General features: G+C 41.8%; 3 protein-coding genes and 1 pseudogene across 3 annotated transcripts; 2 read left to right on the forward strand and 2 right to left on the reverse strand.

Moving 5' to 3' along the window:
* Positions 1–773: 773 nt before the first annotated feature.
* On the reverse strand, positions 774–2,689 carry LOC128732414 (protein yellow-like; annotated as a pseudogene).
* A 4,768-nt stretch (positions 2,690–7,457) lies between these two features.
* LOC128745566 (60S ribosomal protein L35) lies at positions 7,458–8,377 on the forward strand. The gene is made up of 3 exons (XM_053842643.1): positions 7,458–7,506; positions 7,885–8,021; positions 8,083–8,377. Exons 1-3 carry the CDS (start codon positions 7,504–7,506, stop codon positions 8,312–8,314), a joined length of 372 nt encoding a protein of 123 aa, XP_053698618.1. The 5' UTR covers positions 7,458–7,503; the 3' UTR covers positions 8,315–8,377.
* Positions 8,359–9,928, reverse strand: LOC128745555 (nuclear pore complex protein Nup50). The gene is made up of 2 exons (XM_053842632.1): positions 9,063–9,928; positions 8,359–9,007 (listed from the first exon to the last, which is right to left on the reverse strand). The coding sequence occupies exons 1-2, from the start codon at positions 9,751–9,753 to the stop codon at positions 8,430–8,432; spliced, it is 1,269 nt and encodes a 422-aa protein (XP_053698607.1). The 5' UTR covers positions 9,754–9,928; the 3' UTR covers positions 8,359–8,429.
* Positions 9,929–10,723: 795 nt separating this feature from the next.
* Positions 10,724–12,975, forward strand: LOC128740972 (translation initiation factor eIF-2B subunit epsilon). The gene is made up of 2 exons (XM_053836551.1): positions 10,724–10,940; positions 11,010–12,975. The coding sequence occupies exons 1-2, from the start codon at positions 10,845–10,847 to the stop codon at positions 12,906–12,908; spliced, it is 1,995 nt and encodes a 664-aa protein (XP_053692526.1). The 5' UTR covers positions 10,724–10,844; the 3' UTR covers positions 12,909–12,975.
* The last annotated feature ends 5,641 nt before the right edge of the window (positions 12,976–18,616 follow it).

Genomic DNA, 18,616 nt, shown 5'->3' on the forward strand with positions numbered 1-18,616 from the left:
ATTTACTCAAATGTTTCTGTTAAAGAAACTGACTAAAGTAATGACACTCACGGAGAAAAATGTATGGCAAAAACAACCATATTTTAGGTTGCTTCAACCAGCTTTTCGCATTGAAATTTGCGTAAATATATACTTGGTTACTTTGACAAACCGCGATGCTTAAAATTAACTAAAATATTAGGTTGTTTTTGCTTTAGGAATTAACTTCAATTCAACAAATATTTGCTTGAAATAACCAGAATCTTGGTTGTTTGGTTTTGATAGTTGATATCTTTTAGGTAATATCAACCAAACTTTATAGTTTGATCTAAACAGATTTTACTTTAAAACAAACTGATTAAATCTTTTAAGTCAAACATTGAAACGTTTGAAACAAACTACTGTTGTTTTTTTAAAATAAACCAGAAATGAACGTTAAATGTAACCAAAAATGTTGTTTGCAACAACCAAGAAATTTATTGAAACAATTTTTGCGGTTTTAAACATACGTACGCATTGCCGTTGCAGTTCAAAACCGACAGTCTACCAACGGCATTCGGTTTTATTGTTGTTCTGTACGTCGCAAGTTGTGTGCTATATAGCGCAGCACTGTGCGATTCAGCTCACCGGTTCCGACTTAATTGCGACACACAGACAAGTCAAGAATAAAACCGAATATCGCAGGTCGATTACCACGGTGTTCAACTGCATCAGTAATATCTTATAAGTGTATTTTCGGAAGACGAGACAATTTCATGAAAATAGAAAGTTATAAATTATCACTAGTATTAAATTTATGTCAGCAACCTGTCGCTGATGACCCAAATCGACTGCTTCGGCTTCCGGTCCACCTCGAAATCATTCGGGTACGTCAGCTTGTATGGGTTCTCAACATCCAGATTGTTACGATTTCGCCAGATCTCATCAAATAAGGCCGCTCTGCTGGACCAAAGAGATAAACTGAAACTGAACTGTCGTATTTGCCACCTCGAAAGTAGACGAATGACCACTCTTGTATCGGCTTCCGATCAGTTTAAAGGTTTTATCAGGCCAAAGTCTCGCCAGATTGTTTCTTTTTCTAGTACCGGCGCTGGGACTTCGAACGCCGTAAAACTAGACATCGACTGATAAAAAAACATACGATAACCATCACGATGAACTGGCGAAAGGGAAATCCCAAATAATCCATCCAATCAATGGAAGTTCAAGTCCAAATAGTTCAATCGCTGGCCAAAGGATTTTGAAATTGTATGAACAGATGCTAATACTCTGGCGTTTGAACTCACACAAACTAAAAACGATGATGCCGAAACGCGACACGTCGGCCACATAGGCAAAGGCATCGTTACACCCCCGTAAACCATTTGGTTTGTATATCTCGATTGCAACTGAGGTATACGAAATCATATCTGAACGAAAAAGTTATATTTCACGCCATGTAAGAGCATATATGTACCAAAGTGGAGGCGATATACGTGCGAAAATTTTGACAACTATTTGTAATTCTATTTTGCGCAGTTTTTATAACACGCAACTAAATACTCCTGAATATATGATATAGATATAGTCAAATATTGCAATTGTCTATTCTGCTTTATAATTCACAGTCATGAATTGTATATGAAGACACGCACGACTGCAAAACAACTTATTGTTCACTTCGATTTGACATACTCTAATCATTATACAGTGGACCCCCGTTCGTTTGAACGATTCCTCATGCAAACTAACGGGGTTAGTTTTTAATTTGAACAACTGGCAACCCTAAATATGCTGGAAATTGTGTGAACTGGTCACCCTACTCTTTGTTATTGTTTTGGTGGTTTGATTCAGTTGGAAGTTGGAGGCAGCGAATATTTCATTCTCCAATCGGATTTCTATCATAATCGTTGGGAAAACGCAATGTGAAACAGATTAAACACGCTAGATTAATACAAACAAATCGCGTTTATGCGCATTGTCTGCATAAGCAAATGATGTCATGTTGAGAATGACATTTGAACCATTTTTAATTTGCACGTCGTGCAAACCAACGGGGTGCAAATTAAAAAGTGTTCAGATTAAAAACGGTCAAACGAACGGGGGTCCACGGTACAACTCCAATATGAAATTGACATGAAAACGATTTAATTTGAACTTTCTATTACGATTTTGTGTTATCTGGGACTGACCATGCTGGATATCCACCACCAGATTCATATCCAACGAGTCCTGCCTGACTTGATCCGGTAGCAGAATGTACGTCAACAGCACCTTGTCGGTGTGCAGGTCGAAGGTCAAGCACATTGAGAGTACAAATTTGCTGCAGAATTGTTAGTGGGTCGATAACTCCGGCGTAGAACCCACAGCCGATCGCATTTTATCGACGTAAATTCGGTACAATGAAACCAACTTGCTACACTCCGGATTCCCAGAATCCAATTGTGGGGAGTGGTGTAGAAGCTCCAGTCCGGATGCGGACTGCAGGGAGCGCTGGGATTTTCTATCGGTGACGGCATATAGGATAAACTCGCAGGAACACCAAGATTCCAGCGGGGAGTAGCGATTGATATATCGTTGCATGACGGAATATACCATCTGCATGACACCGAAAGGTCGTATGGCAAATCATGTAAAAAACGTGAGAAAACGGAATGAATAAATCTTTAATGAATGTTACATATTTCGGAACTTACCTCCGAGTATTCATACACGATCCAGGACAAACCATGGGGGGCTCCGTAGCCGCATGGTTACCGAGTCTGCTTTGACAAGCGAGTGGTCGTGGGTTCGAATCTTAGTAGAATCAAGCCATTCGATGTCAAGTGACTTTAGCATGGGTTTATTCTCAGGCCCCTCCATTTACCCTTCCTTCGTGCTGAATTCTATATTAACCCTCTGAAGCCTCTTAACAGTGCAAATGTCCCTCCTATAGTTAAGTGTACTGGTCAGAGGTACGAATGAGTCCTCGCCAGGGACGGCTATAATATGGGATAGTGCTGGCAGCGAAGAATAAGTGGGTAAAGTAGATTAAGCTTTGAAGGAAGGGTAAACCCCAATACACGCAAGCACGCATAAAAAAAAATTGAATAAGCATATCGCTCACTCAATAGCGATTATAGCAAAAAGAAATGCAGTGCAGGTCATACAGCAAACACCCGGGCGATATTACAATAGATCAACTATACTGGTCGCAGTAATGAGTCCACACATGGAAAAAAAGGACAAACCATATTTCCAAGAGGTTTATTGTCAATTGCAAGGAAAATTGTACCATCCAAAGTGCGATAACGCTCATAAAAGTGCTATTTTGCATTAAATCGTTTCGGTCTCTTCGGCGTACTTATTGCTTGGAATATAACGAAAAAGTGCGCCGAAGATACCGAAACGATTTAATGCAAAATAGCACTTTTATGAGCGTTATCGCACTTTGGATGGTACAATTTTCTTTGCAATCAGCAATATTGTTTCAGTTTTCCTCTTGTGACGACGAACAGACCGCGAAAAAGCGAGCGACGCGACGACCTACACGGCAAAAAATAATGACATCATCGCAATTGAAATTCTGGTTGGAATAAACATGTCTATAGTTGAAAATAAATAAACTTTTAGTTTGGATCAACTGATATTTAATTTGAAACAATGCGAGTTAATCAAGTTGAAATAATGTGTAAAAGTCGTTACTTTCAACTAGATTTCTGGGTTTAATGCAAACAAATTTCGATGTTAACGTAATCTAAACTTTAGTTTGGCTCCAACCGAATTTTTGGTTGTTTTAAACTAGCCGCATTTGTGAACGCAAACTAAGAACAAGTTTGTTTTGAACTATTTTTAAGGTTGGTATTTGCGTAACCATAAATTTAGTTTATTTATGCCAATGGTTTAGGTTGATTTAAACTAACACCTCAATTTGAATTCAGGTAACATTCACTGTATTTTGCAACCTAAATTTTGGTTGAAATAAACAAGATTATGGTTGAAAAAAGCAAACTTTTAGTTTGGATCAACTGATACTTAATTTGAAACAATGCGAGTTAATAAAGTTGAAATAATGTGGAAAAGTCGTTTCTTTCAACTAGATTAGTGAATTTAATTTAAACAAATTACGATGTTAACGTAATCAAAAATTCAGTTTGGGCTTCAACCAAATTTATGGTTGTTTTAAACTAGCCACATTTTTCTCCGTGCTGGAGCTCAGTCACTCGTGGTCACCTGTCATTGTCATTGATGATTGTTGTGCGTGACTCTGTTCAATGTTGCTCGAAAAAGTTCTATCAATATTTTTTTCGAGCTCCACATTTAGGCGTTTTTTCAACTGTTCTAGTGTTTTCGTTAGGCAGCACGGAACGATTTCGTGATGATACGATGATATTTGTTGCCATTTGCTTGCAGTTAAAATTTTCTCCCGCGTTTATTGACCGATACTCCGCAAGTTTTCAAGCAAAAGATTCAGAAGTTTACATCGAGATTCATGCGCACTTGGCTTCGACGAACCGAAAATGAGTTACCTGTCACTTCTTTAGTCAGTTTCTTTAATCAGTCCTACACATTTAACAAAAAAGCACCGAATTCGGTAAAATTTTACCGAAATCTAAACAGCTGAACGTTCGGTAAAAATTTTGATAGTGCCAATCGACGTTTACAGATCATTAGTAATGTTTGGTGCAATAAAAAATTTTACCGAACGTTCAGCTGTTTAGATTTCGGTAAATTTTACCGAATCGTTTAAGTGTGTATAAGGTTTTGCAAGGTAACGTTACGAATGAACCGGAATGAACGCAATTCACCCATCTGACATCCACTCGTGGTTTATTTACTACCGTGGACCCCCGTTCGTTTGACCATTTTTAATCTGAACGCTTTTTAATCTGAACCCCGCTGGTTTGCACGACGTGCAAATTAAAAATGGTTCAAAAGTCATTCTCAACATGACATCATTTGTTTATGCAGACAATGCACATAAACACGATTTGTTTGTACTGACCTAGCGTGTTTAATCGGTTTCACATTTCGTTTTCCTAACGATTAAGATAGAAATTCGATCAGAAAATGCAATATTCGCACTTGCAACTGCCGACTAAAACAAACCACCAAAACAATAACAAAGAGCAGGGCGGCCAGTTCACAGCGGTTTTAGCATATTTCGGGTTACCAGTTGTTCAAATTAAGAAGTAACCCCGTTAGTTTGCATGAGGAATCGTTCAAACGAACGGGGGTCCACTGTATTTGTTAGGCGAAATCAATATGCATAAATTGGAGTTAAACATTTTAAAGCGTATTATCTTACAGTGTCGCCCTCGAAACTACTCGGAATGGCAGTTTTTGTGCTCTTCTGACTGCCGTTAAGGCCTTTAAGCAATATTCAGTTTCAACATGTTAACCCATGTTCTAAGTCCATGTAAACAAACCACTGATAGACGTCAAAGAAGTGAGGTTATGCTCGCCCGTGCAAAACCTTATATGACAACATTATATAAACATACAAAACTATGATTAAATACTTATTATTCCTTATATACAGTGGACCCCCGTTCGTTTGAACGATTCCTCATGCAAACTAACGGGGTTAGTTTTTAATTTGAACAACTGGTAACCCTAAATATGCTGGAACTTGTGTGAACTGGCTGCCCTGCTCTTTGTTATTGTTTTGGTGGTTTGATTCAGTTGGCAGTTGCAAGCAGCGAATATTCATTCTCCGATCAGATTTCTACCATAATCGTTGAGAAAACGCAATGTGAAACAGATTAAACACGCTAGATCAGCACAAATAAATCGTGTTTATGTGCATTGTCTGCATAAGCAAATGATGTCATATTGAGTATGACGTTTGAACCATTTTTAATTTGCACGTCGTGCAAACCAACGGGGTTCAAATTAAAAAGTGTTCAGATTAAAAACGGTCAAACGAACGGGGGTCCACGGTACCTCAGTAGAACTCGTATAATGCCAAAAAGGCGAAGTAACAGGTTATTAAAATGCTACGTCGCAAGCATTTAATAAACATTATTAGTGCTTGCTTGAGGCTTCATCAAAATGTCATTTTGTCTACATATCGACGTATTGAAAAAATATCGACGGCATACAAGGGGTCGGTCACTCGGCACAGCCGTTTTTATGTTAGGCGACTTGAAACGAGCCGAACTGTGCCGGTGCTGTACCGAAAGTGCCGAACTGCAAGATTTGTTAAATTCGTTAAAAACTGATAGATCTGGCAACCGTGCGAGATGATTTTGACAACTGGCAGTGCTCCCATTTCATATGTAAAATTGAACCGGAGGTGTGTAAAGCCCTATAAATGTTATTTTTATAAGGCTTTAGAGGAGTGCCGCTTGATATCTCTGCAGTGCCGGGGCACTATGTGCTGAGTGTCCGACCCCTTGGATTTGCCCCGTGCTTAGAACATTGTGGCGGGCTCAATTTAGGGAACAGCTTACCTCATTGATTGCAATTGCGGTACATTCATTTCACAGTTCATGGCATACTGGTGGCCCAAAATTTTGACATTTAAATTTTGAAATGATAAAATACACGCTTAAAAAATTTGACCCACTTTCACGAAAAGTGGAACAGCTCAAAACATGCGTATATTTTACACACTATTTTGAGTAACTCTTACTCCTTTTATGAGTTCCACCGTAGAAGCTCATTAATGAGCAATATTTACTCAAAAATGAGTGCCATTTCACCCAAAACTGAGTAGTACTTACACAAATTACGAGTAAATTTAACTCAGTTATGAGGTCGACCTAAACTACTCAGAATTGAGAAATTGCCATTACTCAAATTTTTGGGCTGTTCCACTTTTTGTCATAGTGAGTCGGTTTTTACTCATTTTTGAGTTGAAAGTCACTCATTTCTGAGTTAATCTTATTCATTCGCGGGTTAAATTTTTTAAGCGTGTAGGAAGCAATTACCCTTATTCTGCGAGGCGAGTGACGTAACTATGTTGCAGTCACCGCGAATCAGGTGACTATTGTCACCTAGGTGACTCGCCTTGTCACTTAGGTGACAAGGGTTTCTTACCTAGGTGACACGATTGTCACTTAGGTGACTCGACTCGCCGTGGCGAGTCACCCAAGTGACAATTGTCGTATTGAGTCATGTGACTCGCAGAATAAGGGTGAATGTTCGTTATTTTCAAAACGATCAAAGCAGTCTGGATGGGCGCAGAAGAGTTTGACAAGTTTTACAAGATCAGCACCTCGGCGGCAGAGCAAGGCTCATAATGAACAAAATTTCTATGCATGAGGTGAACGGAATGTTTTTAGCGACTTACCCTTGTGTTTTTGATTCAATCTTCTAAAAATCGACTACTTTAGTTAGGTGATCGGAATTACCTGCTTTCACGGTAATAGGAAACCCTGCGCAGCAGTGTAGGGGATATTGGAAACTCACGCACCGCGTGCTATAAAATTTCAGTTCAACATGCGGTCTTGCTTGACAGCCGACGGGATGTGACGACACAAACTTCAAACCATCGAACAGCTCTTTTACCTTTGGGCTATCGAAAATAGTGGTAGCGAGTGGCTTTGAACAGCAATAAAAATGGTTAATATTCATTTTACGTTTAGTGGAATTTAGCTAAAAAATGGTTAAAGATGAAGCAGGATCAACAGCTGACTGAAGACAACGGCAGAAGCTTTATTTCGAGCTAAATAACTGGCACTTTTGTTGTGAGTGGCATCGATTGGTTGCCTGCAACTGTTTATGCTATGGAGCTGTTAAGTGAAATAACAACCATGCCTACTGTGATGTTTTATTATCGCGGTTTTAAAGCAAATTTTGTAGACGTTAAAAAATTCTCCGCTAATTTTACGTAGAAGAATTGAGCGAAATTTCGGCGGCTGTTGATCCTGTTCATCCGATCGCTGTGAGGTTATGCGTATTTGTTGACACTAACCAATTTGTGATGCTCCGTCTTCGCAGGTTAAAGTTAAGTGCTCGGAACTGCGGACGAAGGACAAGAAGGAGCTGACCAAGCAGCTCGAGGAGCTCAAGACGGAGCTGCTCAATCTGCGGGTGGCCAAAGTCACCGGAGGTGCTCCTTCGAAGCTGTCCAAAATGTAAGTGTAAATGATCCACCGTAAAAGATTCAGCTTCTTCACGAGCTTCCTCTAATTGCAGCCGAGTGGTTCGAAAAGCCATTGCCCGCGTGTACATTGTGATGAACACAAAGACGAAGGAGAATTTGCGTAAATTGTACAAGGGCAAGAAGTACGTGCCGTTGGATCTGCGCCCCAAGAAGACCCGCGCGATGCGTAAGGCTCTGTCTCCCCGAGATGCTGCTCGACTGACCCTGAAAGAACAGCGCCGGCGTGCTAAGTTCCCCAAGAGAACCTATGCCGTGAAAGCCTAAGGCGGATGTTTTCTACTTGGTTGAATAAAATATTTTCTGCTAGGAATTAAAGAAAAGTGTACAATTTATTTATCATTTTTTTGAATTTGGAAAACGGAAGAAGTTTTCGCTAAGCCTACTTGGGTTTATGCTTGTTCAGTGTTTCGTACAATTCGTCCGCTTCTTCAGCAGTTTTAACGCGCAGCAAAACCGACGTAGGCGGCGGCTTTGATTCTGGCGTTGGCAAGCAAATCATCATCACATTATTCTTGCCCATCCGCTGCAACGGGATGGCTTCATTTAGAATGATATTTAGCAGAATATTGCCCAGATTGGTGTCGGCTCGAACCACAACTTGAACCTTCGAATCAACTTTCTTAATGTGGAGCGTTCCTATGCCGCGGTCCGAGTAGTTTCCGTCGGTCTTCACGAACAGCTTACAACGTTTCGAGTAGAGACTGTCTTTTTCCTCGACTGGAGTGAATTCCACCTTGGGCGGTTCTTCATCTTCCTCTGCATCACCCGCTGGTTTGTCAGCTTCGCTGGTGGGTTTCGCTACATTGGCGAACGTGAAACCGGACTTGGCCGGTGCAGACGAGGATGATGTTGATGTTGAGCTACCAAAACCAAAACTAAACGGTTTAACGGCTGGCTCTTGGGTCTTCACTTCTGGTATTGCTTTTGGGAACGTGTACCCGGTTGTAGTAGTTTTAGCTGAAATTTTAAAATATTAGTTTTACGTTGTACAACCAAATAACTGTAATCTTACCAGTGTCTTTCGAGTCGGAAACTGCGCTCTTGCTTTCGATTTCCTCCAGATATTTCTCATAATCTTTGAAGATCGGAGTCAACTTGCAAAGCGGGTTTTGCTTCACCTTGTCGGAAATCCATGCCGAAACCGACTGATTGAGGGCCTTAATGCTGGCAGCATAATCGGCCGTTTTTGCATCCTTTTTCTCCTCTGTTTTACCGGAACCGGCAGCCGGCTCTGCCTTGGGTGGGCTTCCGAAACCGGCAAATATCTTTTTGCTAGGATCAGTCGCAGCGAAAATGCTGGCACCGAGAGCGGAAGTCGTGGCACTACCAATCGACCCGCCGGTTGCCGCCGAAGGGCTGGTTGTGGCCGATGCGGCTCCGTTGGCAGGTTTGGGATTACTGCCACTGGCACTGGCACCGCTAAAGTTCGATAGAAAAGAAATCAAGCTGGCGGCTGGTGCTTTAGCCGCAGCCCCCGCTGCCGGAGTTGAAGTAACGGCGGAGAAACCTTTGAATCCGCTGAAAACACTCGAACCGGCTTCGGTTTCCGACGTAAGTCCTGTACCTCGTCGACGGGCGGTTTTGAAGACGCGCTTCTTCAGTTCCTCTTCGGGGGCCTGAGAAAACTCACCGGCTTCTTCGCCCTCTTCCTCTTCGTTCCAGTTGTCATGATTCAGATCCGATTGCGCACCGCGTTTAGCCATTTTACCCAGCGTGAGGATCGAAGTTTTACTTCAAGGAAAAAGTTTTTTGTATAATTTCTAGGGCTTTACAAGAAGCAATTTCAACCGATTGGTGGCTGCTTTAATAATTGCACTATTTATTCAGGTTTGGATGGTTTCACGGATTTTACGGTCTAAAACTTTTCGACGGACGGGCCGGGCGGCAAACACAAAAAGCAAAAACTGAAACTGACAGAGAGAGAGAGACAGAGTAACAGTCAGAGTCAGAACCAGAGATGCCAGATTTTTCTATAATAGGAATTCTTGTGCACGACGCCTCAAAATCGTCCAAATTCATTCAAGTTATTCAAGGCTTGATTTTTGCAGAGATGACTTTAGTTTTCCAAAGGTCACATACGGCATAAACAATCCTTTTAGTTTTACTTTGTTTGCATGGCTTATGCTAATACCTTTTGAAAACTAAAGATTAACTACAGCCAAATTTTTTGCTTGATAATTTGCCACCCCACACCAGCAATATTATCGATGCAGAGAAATTATCGATACAATTGAGTATCGATAACTTTCTCATCCTTCGTGACCAGCGGGGTGCTATCCGTATCTTAACGAACGGTGTTTGACAGTCCACTTAACGAAGGGCGCTATTTCAAAAAATGCAAGAAATAGCGCCCGTCTGACAGGTAGATTTGCTGCCAACCTTTGTCGAGATGTGCTGAGATCAGCGGGGTGCTATCCGTATCTTAACGAACGGTGTTTGACAGTCCACTTAACGAAGGGCGCTATTTCAAAAAATGCAAGAAATAGCGCCCGTCTGACAGGTAGATTTGCTGCCAACCTTTGTCGAGATGTGCTGAGATGTTGGCAACAAAAACATGGCACCCATCGCAAGCCCCTGGCTGAGATGTTGGCAACAAAAACATGGCACCCATCGCAAGCCCCTGTTCGTGACGTTTAGCAAGGTTTTGGGATTCGTTCAGCTTCAGATTTGGTGATGTATTTCTTCTTGTAAGTTGTGAATCGGTCCACCAGTCCACTACCAGCGTGTAAAGTTCGCAGTTTCAATCCAATCAACAAAAGGTTTATTTCCGAAAGGTAAAACCCCAAATAACCCGATGAACCAGCTGGAGAAAAAGGAAACGCGTCAGGCCATCCTGATCGGCGATAATTTCAGCGATTGCTTCATTCCGTTCAGCGAGCGCAACCCACTGGTAGGTTTTCTTTTTCGGCCTTAAATCCCGGTTTACCATGAGCCGTTCACCAATGACCAATCTTTTCAGTCGCTTCTGCCCCTGGTAAACGTTCCCCTGCTGGACTATGCACTGGAAACGTTGAATCGTGCCGGTATGGAAGAGGTGTTCCTGTTCTGCAGCAACCGGGCCGAACAGGTTCGTGGCTACGTTCAGCGGCAGCAGCAGCAAAACCGGTGCAGCTGGTCCATTGGGATGTCGGTGACGATTGTCAGCTCCGAAGGGTGTCGCTGTTTGGGCGATGCTCTGCGGGATTTCGATGCGAAAGGAATGGTACGGGGAAATTTCATTCTAACCGGAGTGGACACCGTAACCAATGCCAGCCTGGGAGCAATTCTCGAGGAGCACAAGCGGACGATGAAGACGGATAAGGGGGCTACTATGACGGTGCTTTACAAAGAGGGAGTTCCGCAGCAACGTACCGGTAATGAAATTGCGATTGCCATGGATAAGAACACGAAGCGATTGCTGTATCATCAGAGGCTTAAGCCGCAGCAGAAGGAGAAGCATTTTAAAGTTCCATTGGAAATATTTCTGGAGAATAAGGAGGTTTCCTTGATGCACGGTTTGTTGGATCCTCAAATTGCCATTTGTAGTTCGGCGGTGCTTCCGCTGTTTTCCGACAATTTTGACTTTGCGACGAGAGACGATTTTGTGCGAGGTTTGTTGATCAATGAGGAAATTTTGAACAGTCGAATCTACGTATCGCAGCTACCGAGAGAGGAATATGCCGTTCGGATCAACAATTGGCAGAGCTACCAGCTGGTCAGCAGGGATGTGGCCAACCGTTACGTGTACCCTCTGGTTCCCGACATGGGGGTTTGCGGTTATAAGCAGCAGTACTCATTCTGTCGGAACAACATCTATCGGCATCGGGATATTCGTCTTGCGCGGGGAAGCGTATTGAAGACCGATGTTGTGGTCGGTGAGAATTGCGCAATCGACGAACAGACGGTGGTTGAACATTCTGTGCTTGGAAAGGGTTGTAGGATTGGTAAAAATTGTAACATTTCGAACAGTTTCGTCTTTGATGGAGTGGAAATTGCTGACGGTTGCAAGCTGGATCATTGCGTCGTTGGTGAAGGAGTTAAAATATCGGCAAACTGTAAGCTGAGTGATGGTTGCATTTTGGGACCGAATGTTGTGCTACCGGATAGTACGGCTATCACTAAAGTGACCCTTCAATCGACGAAACTGGATGACGATTGGGCAGAAGGTTCGGAGCAAGTAGGTCCGCAGGCTTACACCGTTCCGGATTCTGTTCTAAATGATTTCGATTCGGAAAACGAAGACGGTCCGACAAATGCCATCAATCACCCCATGCGGCTTAGGGAATTGAAACGAACCCAAGACCCGCTGTCCGATTACAGCAGCTCATCGGATGAAGGTGAATCACGTGGTATGTCTCCAGTTCAAGAGGATTCCAACATATTCCTTTCCGAGGTACTGGAATCGCTCAAACGTGGCTACTCCGAACGCTCCAATCCGGACTATCTTATTCTGGAGATCAATTCTTCCCGCTATGCATACAATATGGCACTTTCGGAGGTTAATTTCTACGTAGTCAAAGCGATCCTGATGCTGCTGACGATGCAGGAGAATGCAGCGAGCGCCATCGTTTCCACGTTCAAGCAACTGCTGACGTATTTCGGGCCGGTCTTTAAGAACTACATTCGAGGCCGCGATGCTATGTTCGATTGTCTGCGAGCTTTGGAGGAAACGTGCGAGCAAGAAGAAATGGTACGTACCAAGATTGCCCAGCTTGTACACTATCTGTACGAGCGGGATTTCATCACCGAAGAGGTCATCCTCGAGTGGCACCAAGAGCTGGAAGAAGAAGACCCCGGGTCGCTGAAGCAAAGTCTGTCTAAGCTGGTCGATTGGCTGATGCAGTCCAGCGAAGAAGAAGAAGAAGACGAGAGTGAATAAAGTTTTGGATTTGATTCAGGTAAGTGCTGGGTATACTAATTTGAAAGATAATTCTTATTCCGAAGCCCATTTGGTCGATAATGTTTGCCTATAACCGGTTACTCCGCGGCTGAATTGTAGACTTAAAATTTACCATTTCATCTACCAGTTAATTTCGTCGATAATCAAAGCAGATCTCTACTATCCATCCAAATTTTGCTTATTTTTAAAGCTTAGATCATTTAAAATGGGACACTTTCAAGCGAAACACTTCCTAAGGATGGTATTTTCATGAAAAATTGAAAACAATCATACATCGTTATTTCGAGAAAAAAATCCTCAATTTTTAACTTATGGTAAGGAAACGGTTGATGACGACTGCTACCGCTTCCACGTAGAAAGTATTCAGACACTTCAGACGCCTCGAATTGCATGCACCCCGCTCACTTAATGACCGTAATTCCCGTGGTAGTGATAAGCTTCTTAAGCAGCCGCACCAGGCCGGTTAGACCAATATCCTTAAAATCACTGCCCAAACCTCACGGGCCGTAGTTGCGTTTTTGACGACATCCACGTTGACAAAATTAAAAAGCAAAATGATTTACTACACTTACGCTGGTCCATCGCTGCGCTGTCAAAGACCCATCTTTATTCGGCACCGGATTCATGGCTTCCCACAGCTCTTTCAGCTTGAGGGAAGTTTCCATCGCGAATTTCAAGGTTAGGCAATTCTTTCGGCCGCGCTTTGAAAGATTTTGTCGGGGAACTTGCTGCGATGTTGATTGCTTATCACAAGCTCCGGTAGACACTTTAAAGACTTTCAATGAGAAAACTGGGCCTTAACCCCTATTGGAATTTTAGAATATACTATTTAATTTACACTCTCTACAATGGTTCTGACAGAAGTGAAAAATCTTGTTATTCGGTCTGACCGCCTACTACTGTGTGGCAGGTGGAAAATACCTGCGAACAATATATGCGCCAACAAAGGGGTGCATACTGCATACGCGCGATTATCGGTTAATAGCAATTTCGACACGACAATCCGCGGATCACAGCATGCGTTGATAATTCTACCGAGTAAAGCATGCTAGAAAATTCCTTTATGGAATCGGCCTCTTTTCCGTCAACGAGGTGAAATGTGTGATTGATATTAATACTTCCTGCGCTAGCGTGGCGAGGCCACGCAACTACTGCTAACTATTGCCGGCGGATGTTTCTGTTAAGTATCGTTTTATGGATGAGATATTAGTTGGAGCAATTAACAGTAGACCAAGTCGAGGAAATCCTCTAATATTGTTTGAAACGATGGTTCTACAATTGATAAAGGGACGGTAAGGGAAGAAGGATTTTTTTTGGGAATGGTGGGGAAAGAGTGGAAAGAAAGGGGGGGGGGGTAATAGGTAGCTACGCTTAACAAGTTGTCGTTGTGACTCCTAGCTTTTGTCCTACCTTTGTGGGCTGGAAGGTGCATGGGTCGAACCAAGCTATAATCTGAGATTATAACCGGATTCGAGGGTCTTTTTCTCGTGTTTGTTTTCTGTGTCGTTTTTTTGTCGCTGTTTTGGTGTCGCTCTGTCGTCAGTTTTTGTCGTGTTTTTTGTTCTTTTTGTTGTTTGTTTTAGCATCTTTTCATCGGATTTGAATCGAATTTCATCTCGACATCATTTCTTTGTTTCTTTTGAGCGATTTTGGCGTTTTCTCGGTGGGTTTTCATCGAATTTTTGTCATCTTCCCTTCTTTTTTCAATGGGCTTTTCGCCTATTTTCGTAGGCTTTTTGCTGTCTTTGTACCGTTTTTTCGTTGTCTTTTTGTTGCCTGTTTACTGTCTTTTCTTCGTATTCATCGTTTTATTATCATTTCTCCGTAGTATTTGTGTTAGGGTTTCATTATATTTTCGTCATCTGTTTGTATATGTTTTATCGTCTTTTTATGATCTGTTCGACATCTTAATATCATAGTTTCGTTGTCTGCTCGTCACTCAATCCGTTTATGCATTTTCCGCTTATTTCGACGTTTTTTTGCCGTTTTTGTCGTCTGTGTTGTACTGTAAAGGGATCAAATTATATCTCGCAGACGAAATTTTTCGAACCCCGGTGTGTCGGTTGTCTATTTCGTTTTAACATTAAGAAAGTATTACAGAACACCAAAATATTGAATTGTCACGTTGTCATCATCTTTACAACGCGAGTATAAATAGAAGAACTTATGGACAAATACAGACACTGTATTCCTTGCTAGCTTTAAGCTAGATTGCAATTCACTGGACCTCTGAGCCTTTCGGACTTCTGGGCTGCGCAAGCTGATGACCTCCCGTTGTTAGCGAACTCCAAGGCCTATCGGACCTCTGGGCTGTCGCAAAGGACACGCTTAGGCCAAGCCGGCAAAAGGATAAGTGAATCGTCCGAACGAAGCGTGTCCCTCCCGCAAGCAGTCATATCTTGCCCTTGGTTTCTTTGGATTCTGTATCGCATTAATTGGGATTTGTTAGGATCGGTTTCAGTCAACTCCTCCTCGCGCGTACCACTTCGATCTCCGTCCGGACGTTCTGGTACAGCTCACAGGACACTTTAACAACCGGTTTTTCCAATCGCTGAAGCCTGCGCAATGCCATAGGATGACTATCTGGGCACTGTACAGTGTCCGTTTTCTACAGTAGTGAAGCGCAAAGAACAAGCGAACGGTGTCGCAGTCGATTGCAATAATTGTCACGTTGAAAAATTATCTGCTATAAACAAGTGTAAGAAACTGATCGTCCTCACAAAAAGTTTCTAGTATCTAATCTTATCTAATCTCACACTATCGCAGCCAATTCTTGAAGGCATCCTGGAAAATGATGATTGGTACTTGAATTCATTCATTTTTCTTGTCAATGGCCAGGCAACCTGCGCAGCATGTACCGCAGAGAGAATTCCAAGGAATCAAGTGAAACCAGAAAAAATACCTAATTCCATTAAACTCCTTGAAATCAAGGGGAAGGAAGAAAGCGTGGACCTCCCGTACCAAACGCTTCCCATATACATAGATAATGATTTATTTACAGTCATTGGGAGTATCTTTGCTAATACTGGGTAAGTGATACTCCGGACCCTTAGGGATGAACTAATGGCATTTAGACCAGAAGCCAGGCTGTAATTGGCCAAGGATATAGCGCCTTATTTCGCTGTCTGAAAATAGATTAGTTTGCCAAAAATATTAGTTTAAATCATATAATACTTGAAAATAAAGTCGTGTGGTTTAATGGTTGCCTAAAACTACATTTGTAAGGTTAGGAACGAAAAACCGCACGACCCCGCACCTCCTAGCTTGGCTACTCAATTATATTAATTGAAGTATTTCCAGGTATGGCCACGTGGAGGCGCTAGATAGGGGCATAGGATGGCTATGTTGGGCGCTTTTTCCTATAGTTGCCTTTCCCATTTCATACCCCCGCACAAAAAGTTTCTAGTATGTGATAAAATTGTTAGGAATTTAGGCATTTTTCTCATTTTGCTTGGCCAATAGAACAACTTGAATGATTGGTAGAACACCTTCCTGGGCAATAACAACTCCGAAAAAGTTCCTACTCGATACGGATACGGCCAGCTGCAGATAATTCGGGTCTTGTCATTATCATTACCTGCGCCTGAATCCAACATTTCAGCTTCGAAATCACTACTAATTTTCTTTTTCAGCAAACGATGAATGCGGCCTATAGCAAGAACTGCATGCCAGCACGGGACTTGAACGGACACGTCCAAAACACGTTGCAACTATGAAAAACGAAATATCTTTCGCTCTCCGGGCAATCTACTTGACGCCCTTTTTCGATTTACCCTCGTTTATATGCTAGAGCAACTATCGATGAGAAGGTGCACCTGCGTAAAGGGTCCAACAGAATGCCGTGTCAACGCATCCATCAGCGTCAATTTGACGGTAAACCCATGGGAAAACTGTCAGAATAACGCTGACGGACGTGTTGACGCAGCACTCTGTTTGGGCCTTAAGGTTTAAAATGGGACGGCCTTTGAAGATATACTTTGTTCGAATAGAACACGGCCTATTGCTCAGTAGGGTTATCAGTTTCTGTGAAGTTAGTAGACGCGAAGGTGCTGTTGATGTTAGAAAGAAATCTGCCAAGAGGTTTAGTAAAGCACATTATCAAGAGAGAGCAGAAGAAGTAGCCGCTGAAACCATAGGTGCGTCTGTTGTTACCTGGTGAATTTACTGACCATGTAGATTACGAGGCTGTCATAAAGCATGATTGTTTCAAGTAAATGCTGCATGCTAGTGTTATGATAATCAAACAATCGGTTCTTTTAAGGGTCAACACATAACGATTGAAGAGTTTATCGTATTTAATTATTCGTCTAAAATTATAATGCTATATACCACCCAGTGTACATCGGATAACGCTTTCATGTCTGCAAAGATTGGGGTCAATTCTTTGTCGTTGCGGCTAACTAACTACAGATAGCGAGGAATAAAATTTCTGGTTGTCACTCCAAAGCATCAGTAGGTTTTATAAGATCGTTTTACGTTAAATATACAAATCTCAGCTGACATTGTGTACTTTTCTATTTGAACGACACTGCCAATTAAGTTAACTGTGCACAATGAAAGGCCAAACAAAGGGGACGAAATGCAGCCCCCGTTCAGAAGAGACAGAAAAATAAATTGAGACGAGTTTTAACGCAAATTAAGAAAGCTTATTGTTGTTAAAATCTTGAAATGGTAGTTTTCTTCAGTTTTTAAGCTGGATAACTCGATGATTGAGAGTTGTATGCAGATCAAATGAAATAACTAAAATGCGATATTACTGTATTTCATTTACCGTGCAAGCACCAAATTTGACGCGGTTAAGAAATTTTCAATTTTAAACATTAATTACAAAATGACGGTTTGGCCAATAAAGTCAAGGTTTTGCACAGTAATAGTTAGACTAGCAAAGAATATGTAAAAAATAAACAAACAGTAAATATGCATTGAATTCTTTATATTTTGTCAATTTTTTGTGAGACGCTCGGGGTTCCTAAATTGACGCATGAATTTTGCAACGTGCCTTATTTGACGCGAAATGTTCCTTATTTGACGCACTTGAAAAATTAGTATAATTTAACAAAAACGACGATGTATTTTGTATTTTAGATAACTGCGCATTATTTTAAATAGTTACACAAGGTTTTCGTTATTTGTGTGGATATATTTCACCCCAGTTTTTGCGAAAACGTTGGGAGAATTGGGACAGCCCTCAGCCGATATGTTTATATTGCAAACACAACCAGGCTATTCAAAAATCTGGCATAATTTGTGCTTAACAATGAAAATTCTGGAAATGACTTTCCTAAAACAGTTATACATTGTTTTGAATGACAGCTAGGAAAGTATCAAGATTCAGGGTGTCGCAGGAAAAACTAAATTAGCCACTTACCGGAAACTGCAGTAACTCTGCGGGGTTGAATCGGTCAGACACGAAAAAAGTGTCCTAATTTAACCTAAACCAATATTTTTGATTGCCCTACCCGTTTGGGGAACTTGATTTTACGCATAAGCAAAACAAGTCATTTACAGTTTATAGGACCTCCTCTCCAACGCTAAAACCATATGTTTGCCCTGGGAAAGTGTTTTCTGCAGCTTTTTCCGACGAACTGTGGCCTCTGTAACACCTAATGGGACGGTAAACTGTTGAACAAATATCTTTCTTGGTGACTTACGAGATATTTAGTGTCGGAATAGATGACATACTTTTT

Source organism: Sabethes cyaneus, chromosome 1 (genome assembly GCF_943734655.1).
Source record: "Sabethes cyaneus chromosome 1, idSabCyanKW18_F2, whole genome shotgun sequence".
Classification (NCBI taxonomy): Eukaryota; Metazoa; Arthropoda; class Insecta; order Diptera; family Culicidae; genus Sabethes; species Sabethes cyaneus.

Coding starts and splice junctions, on each gene's coding strand:
- LOC128745566 (XM_053842643.1), top strand. Junction 8,022..8,082: donor CCTTCGAAGCTGTCCAAAAT/GTAAGTGTAAAT, acceptor CTCTAATTGCAG/CCGAGTGGTTCGAAAAGCCA.
- LOC128745555 (XM_053842632.1), bottom strand. CDS start 9,753: ATGGCTAAACGCGGTGCGCAATCGGATCTGAATCATGACAACTGGAAC. Junction 9,008..9,062: donor TTCCGACTCGAAAGACACTG/GTAAGATTACAG, acceptor TTAAAATTTCAG/CTAAAACTACTACAACCGGG.
- LOC128740972 (XM_053836551.1), top strand. CDS start 10,845: ATGAACCAGCTGGAGAAAAAGGAAACGCGTCAGGCCATCCTGATCGGC. Junction 10,941..11,009: donor TCAGCGAGCGCAACCCACTG/GTAGGTTTTCTT, acceptor CAATCTTTTCAG/TCGCTTCTGCCCCTGGTAAA.